The 13,058-nt window shown below is 47.3% G+C and overlaps 1 protein-coding gene across 1 annotated transcript in view; it reads right to left on the minus strand.

Annotated features, from left to right (window-relative positions):
- The window catches only part of sspo (SCO-spondin), a 145,238-nt gene that overhangs the window by 116,925 nt on the left and 15,255 nt on the right, over nt 1-13,058 (minus strand). Inside the window, exons 19-23 of the mRNA XM_072378859.1 lie at nt 1,644-1,738; nt 1,300-1,556; nt 888-1,022; nt 558-760; nt 318-445 (exon numbers count right to left, since the gene is read on the minus strand). Coding sequence (XP_072234960.1) covers nt 318-445; nt 558-760; nt 888-1,022; nt 1,300-1,556; nt 1,644-1,738 — 818 coding nt within the window. The remainder of the gene's footprint in view (nt 1-317; nt 446-557; nt 761-887; nt 1,023-1,299; nt 1,557-1,643; nt 1,739-13,058) is intronic.

Raw genomic sequence — 13,058 nt, forward strand, 5'->3', positions numbered from 1 at the left:
TTATTTCTTACTATTTATATTCTTTTACATATTTTTAATGCTTTTTCTGCTCCCTGCTGCAATGCTTTTATTTTATGGAAAGCACTTTGAATTGTTTTGTAGATGAAATGTGCTGTACAAATACATTTGACTTTGACTTTTGACTTTTTTCCAACAAAACTCAATTTTTAGACAGGTGACAGGATAAAACGATAGATTCTATATTACTAAACAGATTTTGGTCATTTTTTACTTAGTTACATTTTCTTTTTGAAGAAATGTGTTTTTTTTTTAAAGAAACACGTGTTGACAATGTCTAGATAAGCGTTGTCACTCACCCACAAGCATCAAAGATACACCAGTCGTAATACTGCTGGAAGGGTACCTCAGGGTGGCACAGTGAGAAGAGCTCCTGCGTCAGCACCGCACATTTTTTTCTGGCCCAAGTCACTCTGTGGGGGTTCAGCTGAGAGGCCAAAGTTTGAAAACGTGATGTAATTTGAAGTGTTTGTTTGCTGATCAGAAACAGACTGCAGTAAATACTTGTGATTATGCATGTATGTTAGTACTGAACTCACAGCACAAGGGTCCCTGAGGTCCTGGTCCTCTATATCAGGGCAGGAACTGCTGACCTTCCAAGAATTTCCAAACAGTTCAGCTGTAGACTCCACAATACCCTGCCGTGTTGTGAAGTCATTCTCTGTGTCCCCATCAAAGTTTCCACACAGGCCCCCAACCCGACCCCGCAAGTGGGCCGCCAAACGCACATACACACGCATGCCTGGAAAAAACAGGTAGCATAAAAAGAACCATTTGTTTAATTAACATTTGTTAAATATTTGCATCCACAACGGAGATTTTTCCGTGAGCGTGGTTTGAAAAAGGGATGGTGCGAGAGACTATCCTACCTCCATCCCACAGCAAAGTGACTCCAAGTCGGGAAGAAAGGGAGACAAACAGGCCGACTCTCTCCAAAGTGAGACCGCTGCCACTGTAGGACTTTGGTAGTGTTACCGGCATTCCATTTACTGTCACAGCTTTACCTAAATATCACACAAAAGACTGTTTATCTCAAGAAACTGGTTCCCTGCTACTCACCAAGTAGCCAAAGTAGGTCTATGTCCCCTAAGTTTTGTATTTTCCTCTAATATGACATTAGATGTGAAATTTTGTTATAAAAACAACATGCTCCCTTCAAGCAAACAAATGGTCATCACGGGGTTCAAAGTTAAAATCCCACAAAAATAGGGTCTGTTGCTTCATCGTACCACAGCATAGAACCTTGAACACACTGTTGTTCCTATGATCCCAAACTCCTACCTCTCAGCAGGTGTATGACGGTGTTTCCCAGGCTGAGGGTGACTGACTTGGTGCACGTGACCCCAGTGCTTCCACATGGCACATTCTCTGCTGTAACACTGAACAAACCACTGGTCTCCCTTGTCAGCACATACTGGCAGTCACCCAGGAAAGAGTAGCAGCGGCCATCAAATGTCACGTAGTGAGGATCACCAGTTGCCACACAAATTCCAGAACAGACGGACTGGGTGCAGTGCCAGCGGCGCTCTTTACACACACTGCAGGGGAGAGTAATGTTCAGATATTCAGTCAAAATAGTAAAATTTTAATCGAAGGCGATGCAGTCAAATTGCTCTGTATATTACCATGTGTTGCAGTCTTTTATGATGGTGTCATTGCTATAATAAAGTTGACCATTATGATGACACGGGCATTCATCTGGCAAAACACAGCGATCACCCTAAATATGAAAACATATAACACGCAGTCATCAACACTCAGGGTTTATGCCATAATTGTACTAAGCCCCTAAGTGCTCAGAGGTGATATATATGCAAGCAACTATTTAAAGGTGCCTTCAGCAGTATTTTCTGTTATCATAAGGCACAACAAAATAGTTACAAAGGAAACTGCATTTTAATTATTGCATTATTGTATTAGTGATTACTGCATTGTGAATGGATCCAGGGTGCCCATTAATTTCTCATGAAGGACATACAGTAAGTATGTCCAGTGAACTGTCGTTATCATGACTATGCATTGGAGAGCAGACCTTAACTGATGGTCTGTGCAGGTGACCTACGCCAGTGTTAGCTTTTATTTGTGTTCTGGTATGTCTGTGGAACAATACAATCACACTGCCAAAATGTGGGAAGCAAATAGATGTTGGCAAACAGTCACTTTTACTGGAAAGATCAAAGTTTATCTGTAACAATACTCCACAGCAGTGGAGGAGGCAACATCGGCTCTGAGACATGCTGACATTGCTAGCCATTTAGCAAGGAAGAGGGGCCATGGGAGTTACACCTAGACCCTTGTTGGAGTAAGGCCACAGCTCCAGAATGGAGGAAGATGGTGGTGGAGGAAGTGTGCAATCAGGAGGAAGCTGCGAGGTGGGCCAAGGCGGTCTTCCTTGTCAAGCAGGGACAGTAGACACGGTGAGATAGTCTGGAGAGGAGGAAAATCGTCTGAAAGGAGGCGTGGGCAATGGACGCGAGACACCTGAGCTTCATAATCAGAGCAACCTACGACATCCTTCCAATACCAGCTAGCCTTCATCAGTGGTGCAAAACCAGCCTTACTCAAGGGCGTTGTCACAATTTGCTGAAGTGTGGCCCCAGGAGCGGAGACACAGAAACGGGTGAAGTAGCAGACAGAAGCAGGTAGGCAACAAACTCACAGGTGAGCTCAGGCACAGGACAAAGGAAATGCAAATTAATACGCAAGATGGAATCCAAAACGTAAAGCGAAATCCAAGACGTAATCCAAAAACAGCAGACGCAGACAATGGTTTAACCTAGAACACCAGAATAACCACTGATAATGCGGACTTTCTGGCATGGCATGGCATCCCCTCCTCCTGCTGGTTGATGGAAAATCAGGAAAATAAAATAAACACTAAGCAGGCCCTGGAGTTGCAGCTGTGGCTTTGACAGGCATTACACTTGGCGTTAGGGTGGGCCCTGTAGAAATCAGTAATAATGGACGGGTCAAGAATGAACCGGCGGGGAACCCAAGAGCGTTCCTCCAACCCATCCCTCCCAGTCCACCAGAAAACGAAAACCTATGCCATGTCGACGCACATCCAAAATCCGATTAACAGAGAAGGCAGGATGGCCATCCACAACCAGGGGGGAGGAGGGGCCTCGGCAGGAGGGCCAAGTGCACAGGAGGAAACTGGCTTTAACAGAGAGACATGAAAAGTGGGATGAGAGAGGCACCAAAGTTTGAGACAAGATAGGACAAGACGTGAAGAAAAGCAGGGAAGATTCAATTCAATTTTTCAATTCAATTTTATCTATATAATGCCAAATTACAACAATTGTCATCTCAAGGCACTTAAATAATATAGTCCAACTCAAGCCAATTGGAATTCAGTTCATTGTAATCATAATCCAATTCATTCATATAGAGCCAATTCAAGATAAGGGAGATGATAGAGGAGAGAAGAGAAATGCGACCGCCTTCGTTGAGAGCATGCTACCATAAACTGTTTGGTGCCACCAGAACCACTGGCGTATATGCCCAAGCGTACATGCAGCTCCAGGATGGCAGGCCGAGTTGGAGGAATGCCCCCACTGCAACACCCGAGACCTGACACCTTCAGGAACAAACAGGCAATTGGGTGGTTCATTACCTGGACCAGGATCACAGGAGAGGGCCTACTTAACCTGCCGCTCAACCTCCCAATGGGCTGCTCCCACAAAGCAGCTAGCAGGAAGAACAGGCTTTGATGGGTCATTGGCTGGCTGACTCTGTTTGGTGGGATAGGGCATCAGGCTTACAATTACGAGAGGCCTGTAAGAAAGTGTAAAGTTAAATTGACCCAAAAAAAGTGCCCACCTAGCCTGTTGGGAATTGAGACGCTTAGCACTTTAAAGGTAAGATAGGTTTTTGTGGTCAGTCTAAACTATAAAAGGAGTCTCAGACCCGCTGTGCCTCCACTCCTCCAAAGCTCGGACGACTGTCAACAGCTCACGATTACCCATGTCATAATTACACTCTGCTGAGAAAAGACAACGTGAAAAGCAGGCACAGGGATTTTGTGGTTTTGTGGTGTCAGGTTGAATAAGGACAGGTGCAGAAGTAAACAGTGTCTTGAGTCTTAGGAAAGCCAGTTCTGACTCTATTGACCAAGTAAATGTGCGAGATGTGGAGGTGAGTTGGGTGAGAGGCGTGGCTACTTTACTAAAATCTCTAATAAAGCGCCAGTAGAAATGAGCAAACCCAATTCAACTGCCTGGACCTTGACTGGGTCAGAGCGAATCTGTGCCTTCTCAATGGTGAAGCCCAAATATTAAACAGACTGAACATGAAATTCACACTTTTCGGCTTTAACAAAGAGTCTGTTCTCCAGCAACCTTTGGAGGACTAACCTGACATGCATGTAGTGCTCCTCTTGATTGTGGGAAAAAACAAAATGTCATCTAAATAAACAAAAACAAAACGTTTAAGCGTATCATGGAGCACATCGTTAACTAAAGATTGAAAAATCACAGGAGCGTTGGTCAAACCAAAAGACATAACCATGTATTCAAAATGGCCAAGAGGGGTATTGAATGCCGTCTTCCACTCATCCTCCTCCCGAATGCGGACAAGATGATAACCATTACGTAGATCCAGTTTAGTGAATACTGTGGACTGGTGAAGGGAGTGGAAAGCAGAAACCAGTAGTGGTAAAAGATACTTATTTTTGACTGTTATAGCGTTGACACCACAATAATCGATACAGAGACGTAAGGTCTTATCCTTCTTGGATACAAAGAAAAAACCAGTACCCACTGGAAAGGAAGAGGAGCGAATCACACCTGTTGCTAAAGACTCCTGAATGTACTTCTGCATTTTGTCTCTCTCAGGACGAGACAGATTGTACAAACGGTTAGAGGGAAGAGGAGACCCAGGCAGTAGGTCAATACAACAGTCATAGGGACGGTGAGGGTGTATAGTCTGAATGGCCGAAATACCCTTGAAACCAAACAAACACGACTGATAATGTATCCCAAAATTTCAGAAATTTCATACTAACCATAACTCCAGCATTCATAGCCTAGAATTAATCTACGAACTCTTACATGTGCTTACACAAAGGATATTAACATCTTGTCCTGTGTATTGAAAACTTCCTGATTATCACAGCTACTCAGGCAGAATACTGGTCATTTCTGTTTCACAGAAACATCATCTATTGGCATACCTACATGTCGTGTACAACTTTAGTTGAAAAAAGTTGGGACAAAGTGTAAAATTTTAATTAAAACAGAATGTTGTGATTAAAAAAAAACTATAAAATAATGTTTTATTCACATTCACACATAGATCATAGAAATCATATGAAATGTTGAAAGTGAATTTGAGGGCAGCAACGCATCTCTAAAAATTTGGGACAGGTCTATGTTTACCACAGTGTAGCGTCCCCTTCTTTTAACAACAGTCTGTAAACATCTGGGAACTGAGGAGACCACCTGCTGGACCTTTGGGAAAGAAATGTTGTCCCTTTATTGTCTGATATAGGATTGTAGCTGCTCAGCAGTCCTGGGTCTTCTTTGTTGTATTTTAAATGTTGATGAAGATTCTCATTCATCCAGGTCATGATAATTCTAAGATAAGGGATAACGGGACCCTTTCTGTTTATAAGCTGACTCTCTCAACCATCTAGTTTAGAACTGAAGAAGCCTTTTGGATGAGAGGCGAAATGCCTTCAAGATCCAAGAGGATTGTTTTTCAAATATTCTCAGGTGGTGAAAGGTCTGGACTGCAGGCAGGTCAGTCCAGCCCCTGCACTCTTCTACTACGAAGCCATGCAGCAGCATCCATGATTTTCATCTGACCACAGAAAAGTTTTCCACTTTGCCTCATTCCATTTTAAATGAGCTTTGGTCCAGAGAAGACGGCAGAGTTCCAGGACAGAATGATGTCTGGTTTTAATGCAGAGCTGCCTGAGGGACTAAATATTTCAGCTGTGTCCCTGTTCACAGAGATGTCTTCAGATTTTCTGAATCTTTTGATGATATTATGTACTGTAGATGATGGAATATTCAAAGTAATTGCCATTTTTACATTGAATTACATTATTCTGAAATTGCTCCACAATTTGTGGACAGCTTTTTATTGAAGCTATGCACATGTTTACCTCTAAGAGACTGTCACCCTATGCTCTTTTTTTATCATATCATTTTACTGGCCTGTTGCTGATTAACCTGATTAGTTGCTAGGTGTTCCTCCAGTTGGTTATTTTTCCATTTTTTTGTTACTGTTGTCCGAACTGTTTCAAACTCATTTCAACATCCATCCTTTTCTGTACCCACCTAATCCAATTCAGGGTTATGGGTTGGAGCCTATCCTAGTTGGATTAGGCAAAAGGCAGGGTACACAGTGTATGGATCACCAGTCCATCAAATGATCAACACAGATCCCAATGAGACAAACAACCATGCATGCTCACATTGACTCAATGTCAAATTAAATCACCAATTAACATAACATGAACGCTTTTGGACAGTGGGAGAAACTGGAGTACCTGGAAAGAGCTCATGCAAATGGGGGAGGCGGGGCATGCAAACTCCACATGGGGTTGCTGAATAGTAAGAAAAAAAAAGAAGAAAAAAAATCATCTCCTATTGTAACGGGTGGTGTTTGGACTCAATTGCAGTACAAAGGAGTCAGAAGACAGTGGTAAAAAGTTCAAGGCTTTACTGAGACTCTGGCAGACAAACAAACGGTTTAGAAACCGGCAAACAGGAATCAGGAGAGGAGAGGCAAAGTTCTTGGTCAGGGACAGAAGGCTGGGTCGAATTACCAGGAGGCAGACCAAGCAGGGAATCAGGGACAGGCGAGGTCGGTACCGGTAAAGCTGGCAGGAGAACGCTGGAAAGACTTGCATGGCAAAGAACAATCTGGCAAAGGATAGAGTGTGGAGCTGGTGACTATATGCTGGGCTGATTGCATGTGATGAGAGGCAGCTGTGTGCACAGGTGAGTGGAGTTAACTGCTGAGGTGTGTGTGACTGACAGGCCGAGTGGGGCAGAAGCAGGATCAATAGAAAATTACTGATGGTTGGATGACTAAACTGTGACAGAACCCCCCCCCCTTCAAGGGACAGCCCCTGACGTCCCCAAAACAAGTCCAAGGAACCAGGGTGGGAGGAGGGGGAACAGGAAGGCGGGCTAAAACTCGGGAGAACCCGAGAACTCCCCATCCTCAGGTTGTGAGGAAGGTGAGTTCGCCAGTGGGTCCACTGCCTCCTCCTCCGACAGGGAGTCCTCCCACTGGTCCGGGGCAGTGGAAGGGCCAGCAGAAGGCGTCCTATGGCGAGGGCCCCTGCCGATGTTGCTGAGGGAGGGCTGGTCCGGCTGTTGCTAGTGAAAGACTTGGATGAGACCCCGGTCCACAATGTGTTGAGCAGGAACCCAGGATCTTTCCTCCGGACCGTAGCCCTCCCAGTCGACGAGGTACTGGCAGCCCCTTCCACGTCGGTGAGAGCGAATGATGCGGCGCACTGCATATGTGAGTCCCCCTTCAATGAGACGGGGGGGGGGGCACCAGCAGGCTCTCGCTGACCGGCTTGACCTTGGACACATGGAATGTTGGGTGCATCCGCATAGACCGAGGGAGTTTGAGCCGGACTGCCACAGGATTGATGACCTTCTCAATAGCGAAGGGCCCGACAAACTTAGGAGCCAGCTTGTTGGATTCCACACGCAGAGGAAGGTCACGGGTGGAAAGCCAAACCTTCTGGCCCACCTGGTATTGTGGAGCTTGAGAGCGACGACGGTTGGCTGCTGAGGAGTATCGGTCTGCCGCCTTCAGGAGGGAGGCCCTAGCATGGCTCCAGGTCCGACGACAGCGACGGATGAAGGCTTGAACTGAAGGGCAAGAGGCCTCCCCTTCCAGGGCTGGGAAGAGAGGAGGCTGGTAACCGTAGGCACACTGGAAAGGAGACAAACCGGTGGCGGAGCTGGTAAGGGTGTTGTGTGCATATTCCACCCACAACAGATGCTGGGACCAAGAGGATGGGTTCTGTGACACCATACACCGGAGGGCCGTCTCCATTTCTTGGTTCTTCCTCTCAGTCTGGCCATTAGATTGCGGGTGGTACCCGGATGACAAACTGGCGGTGGCTCCCAAGAGACTGCAGAACTCCCGCCAGAACACTGATGAATACTGGGGCCCTCTGTCCGAGACAACATCAACAGGAATCCCATGAAGGCGAAAGACGTGGTTGAGGAGCAGGTGGGCTGTCTCTTTAGCTGACGGGAGCTTAGGCAAGGACACAAAGTGTGCCATCTTAGAGAAGCGGTCCACAATGGGAAGAACAGCCGTCTTCTCATTTGATGGTGGCAGGCCTGTCACAAAGTCCACTGAAATGTGGGACCAGGGGCGATGTGGCACTGGGAGTAGGAGGCCGGATGGTGCTTGATGCGATGGTTTATTCTGATTGCAGGTCTGGCAGGCTTTGACATACTCCCGGGTGTCCTCCTGTAACGTGGCCCACCAGAAACGTTATAGAAGGATCTCCCGGGTTCTCTGGATCCCAGGATGGCAGGTCAACTTAGAACCATGGGCCCACAAGAGTACATCCGACCTCAGAGCTGCAGGCACGAATAAGCAACCAGTAGGGCAGGCACTTGGACCAGGCTGACCCTCTGTGGCAGCTCTCACTTTCTCCTCAATTTCCCAAGTCAGGGATGCCACAACACACGGGGACGGAAGGATGGTGTCAGGAGCACTGGTGCCATCATCCTCCCTCTGGAACTGAAGTGACAGAGCGTCAGGTTTGATGTTGCGGGAGCCGGGTCTGTAGGAGAGGGTGAAATTGAACCTGGTGAAGAAGAGGGCCCATTGTGCCTGTCGAGAATTGAGTCTCTTTGTGGTTCGAATGTACTCCAGGTTCTTGTGGTCCGTCCAAACCAGGAAGGGCTGCTTGGTTCCCTCCAGCCAGTGCTGCCACTCATCCAGGGCCAGTTTAACAGCTAGGAGTTCCCAGTTACCAATGTCATAATTTCTCTCGGCTGGGGAAAGACGCCGAGAGAAAAAGGCACATGGGTGGATCTTCTGGTCACTGGCTGCTCGCTGGGACAGCACAGCCCCTACACCTATGTCAGATGCATCCACCTCTACGATGAACTGCCGTTCGGCGTCAGGAACTTGGAGGATGGGTGCAGAACTGAAGTGGTCCCTCAGGGTCTGAAAGGCTGTATCTGCAGAATGGGACCATCGGAAGGAAGTCTTGGAGGATGTCAGGGCTGTGAGAGGGGCAGCGATGGAGCTATAGTTCCGGATGAAGCGCCTGTAAAAATTGGCAAAGCCCAGGAACTGCTGTAGCTTCTTACGGGTTTCAGGGACTGGCCAACACCTAACTGCATCCACTTTGGCAGGATCCATCTCCAGGTGACCCTGAGTCACAATGTAACCCAGGAATGACACAGTCTGTGAGTGAAACTAACACTTTTCGGCCTTCACGAAAAGGGAGTTCTCCAGCAAGCGTTGGAGGACCGTCTGGACATGGTGGATATGTTCTTCGCGGGACTTAGAAAAAATGAGGATGTCGTCCAAATAGACAAAAACATATTTGTCGATCATGTCTCTGAGGAGGTCGTTGACCAAGGCCTGGAAAACTGGAGGGGCATTGGTGAGGCCAAATGGCATCACCAAATATTCATAATGTCCGGTGGGCGTGTTAAAAGCAGTCTTCCATTCATCCCCCTCTTGGATGCGGACAAGGTGGTAGGCATTACGGAGGTCGAGCTTGGTGAAGATCATGGCTCCTTGAAGCAACTCAAAGGCTGAGGAGATGAGGGGAAGAGGGTACCGGTTCTTTATAGTGATGTCATTAAGTCCCCTGTAATCAATGCAGGGGCGCAGGGTCTTGTCCTTCTTCTCTACAAAGAAAAATCCAGGAGACGACGAAGGTCGGATAATACCGGCAGCCAGGGAGTAATTGATGTAAGACTCCATGAACTCCCGTTCAGGACCAGACATGTACAGACGCCCCTTGGGATGTGAAGTGCCAGGCATCAGGTCAATGGAACAGTCATAAGGCCGATGAGGGGGCAATGAAGTCGCCTTAGTCTTACTGAACACCTCCCGGAAGTCATGGTACTCGGCAGGAACTCTGGACAAGTCAGGGCAGGAACTGGAGTGCGTTGTCTGCTGGGGTACGGAGGCCTCTTTAAGGCAGACCTGGTGGCAGGAGTTCTTCCAACCAAGGATTCCCCCTGTGGCCCAGTCGATGTGGGGGCAGTGTCGACATAGCCAAGGGTAGCCTAAGATCAGTGGAATGTTGGATGACAGGAGGTGAAACTGGATGGTCTCATGGTGGTTACCGGAAAGTAGCATGTGGACAGGAGAAGTCTGGTGAGTGACAGTCTCCAGAACATGGCCATCAAGGGCTTTGGCAGGAATTGGGGTGTCAAGTGGAATCTTCTTAAGTCTGAGTTGTATGGCTAAGCTCTCGGCCATAATGTTGGCATCTGCACCAGAGTCTATAAAAGTGGGCATGGTGTGTGCACCACCAGGAAGGAGGAGTTGAGTTGGAAGAGAGGGTGTAAGCTTGAGGAGGAAGACTTTGCTGCCGTGTGACTCACCAGGACTTCCTCACTCACAGGTGAGCCCTGTCTTTTAACGGGCAGCGGGAGATAAAATGTACAGCTTGTCCACAGTACATACACAGATTCCCCTTACGGCGGCGCTCTCGCTCTTCGGGTGTAAGCTTGGTGCGGCCCACCTGCATGGGCTCAGACTACGCCAATATCCATAGCGGGTAAAGAGGAACCGGAAGCAGATGAGTAACCTGGCCAGCGGGCTGGGTCGAGACGACCAGGAGTGTTCAGTCTCCTCTCCCTTCTCCGGGCCTGTATGCGGAGGTCCAGCCGAACAGTAAGTTCAATGAGACTGTCCAGTGTGGAAGGTAGAGGATAGGAAACCAGTTCATCCTTGATGTAGTCGGCCAAACCATGCAGAACAGCATCGCGCAGAGCCGCATTGTTCCAGTCGCTTCGACAGGCCCTGGTCCGGAAGTCGATGGAGAAGTCAGCCACTGACTGGTTCCCTTGGCGCAGGGAGAGCAGATCATGGGCGGCATCAGATCTGAAAGCGCCCAACCCAAAGACCTTGCGTAGTTCCTCAGAGAAGGCCTGGAATGATGCACAAGCGGAAGTCCGCCTCTCCCACTCTGCTGTTCCCCAGAGGAGGCCTCTGCCGGTCAGGTTGCTAATTACGTATGCCACCCTGGCCTCCTCGGTGGCGAACGTGTATGGCTGCAGGCCGAAGAGTAAGGAGCAGGAGGTCAGGAATGAACCGCAGAGTTCAGGGTTTCCATCATATCGCTCAGGGGTTCCCACTCTGGGCTCGGAGATCATTCTGGGCTGTGGCAGAGCTGGAGCAGGAGTTTCCGGTGTGGGGACTGGAACTGCAGAAGGGCGAGTGGACATCAGCTGTTGCAACTGGGCAGAGAGGGCTGCAAAGGCATTGGTGTTGGCCTCTGTAGCTCGTCTGGCGTATGCATCAGCCTCCTCCATTCTCTGCTACTGTTGCATGAGCGCGTGTTCAATCCTCTCAAACCGATCCTGTGGTGAGGGTGGTCCTGGTGGGTCCATGTCTGGCCAGATTGTACTGTAACGGGTGGTGTATGGACCCAATTGCTGTACAAAGGAGTCAGAAGACAGTGGTAAAAAGTTCAAGGCTTTACTGAGACTCTGGCAGACAAACAAACGGTTTAGAAACCGGCAAACAGGAATCAGGAGAGGAGAGGCAAAGTTCTTGGTCAGGGACAGAAGGCTGGGTCGAATTACCAGGAGGCAGACCAAGCAGGGAATCAGGGACAGGCGAGGTCGGTACCGGTAAAGCTGGCAGGAGAACGCTGGAAAGACTTGCATGGCAAAGAACAATCTGGCAAAGGATAGAGTGTGGAGCTGGTGACTATATGCTGGGCTGATTGCATGTGATGAGAGGCAGCTGTGTGCACAGGTGAGTGGAGTTAACTGATGAGGTGTGTGTGGTGGACAGGCTGAGTGGGGCAGAAGCAAGATCAATGGAAAATTACTGATGGTTGGATGACTAAACCGTGACACCTATTGTCTTTTCCTACGCTCTTTTCCTTCACCTTGTGGAAACATAGGGTTAAAGAAAGATGGCAGGATAAGCTGTTAAGGGTCTAGAAAAAGACAACCATGCCGTAATGAGAATCTGACCACACAAGCTGTGATGTGGGTCTGCAGCAGCGAAACGACAAACTTCAATAAACAGTCTACAAAAAGTGCTTCTTATATATTTCAGCTATTGCAATCTTATTTGGTAATAACAATAATAATAATCATAATCATATTAGAGATAACATAGAACGCTACTTTATCAAAGCTCATTACTAAAAAAGTCAAAAAAATTTAAAAAGTAAATATAGTGTTGTCACATATAGACTAATACTCATCCTGCTGTCCCCGAATTTTTCCACGACTCAGAGTTAGTACAAGTGGATGAAAATAATCCATGGTCACTATAAAAGTTACCACAAGGAATTGGGGCAGAAATCTTTTCTGTCTTGCATCATTTTGCATCTGGGCTCCTATCCTTAGCATTTGGAGATTTTGAATAGCTGTTATCATGGTTGCTACTCAGATACTTCGTGGTCATTTTACTCAGTTCGGAATGTTCCTACGTAAAATAGACTATTCGACTGGAACAACAGAAAGACCCCAACTGGGATTCTAACCAGAATCCTTTTTGCTGTGAGGTAGCAGTGCTACCCATCACACTGCCACACAGCCCACATTCAATAATTGACAAGTTATTTATTGTCTATTGTAAATGAATAGTTGGTTTTTGAAATTTATAAAACATCCGTATTGTTTTGTATTTTACACATTGTCTATGTTTACACTGTTTTGGAACTAGGGTTGTAATTACAGCATACAAACCAGACAAGATTGTGTTATGTGGTTACATTTCTTGGAATATTTATGTCAGGCTACGGAGTGCACAGTAAACTGCCACGCAAGGACACTTCCCTAAGGACAGTTTGATATGTGGTCCAAGAAGCCAAAGTCAAACCACCAACCTTTCGATTG

Source organism: Leuresthes tenuis, unplaced genomic scaffold (genome assembly GCF_036924035.1).
Source record: "Leuresthes tenuis unplaced genomic scaffold, fLeuTen1.0.hap1 SCAF_24, whole genome shotgun sequence".
NCBI lineage: Eukaryota > Metazoa > Chordata > Actinopteri > Atheriniformes > Atherinopsidae > Leuresthes > Leuresthes tenuis.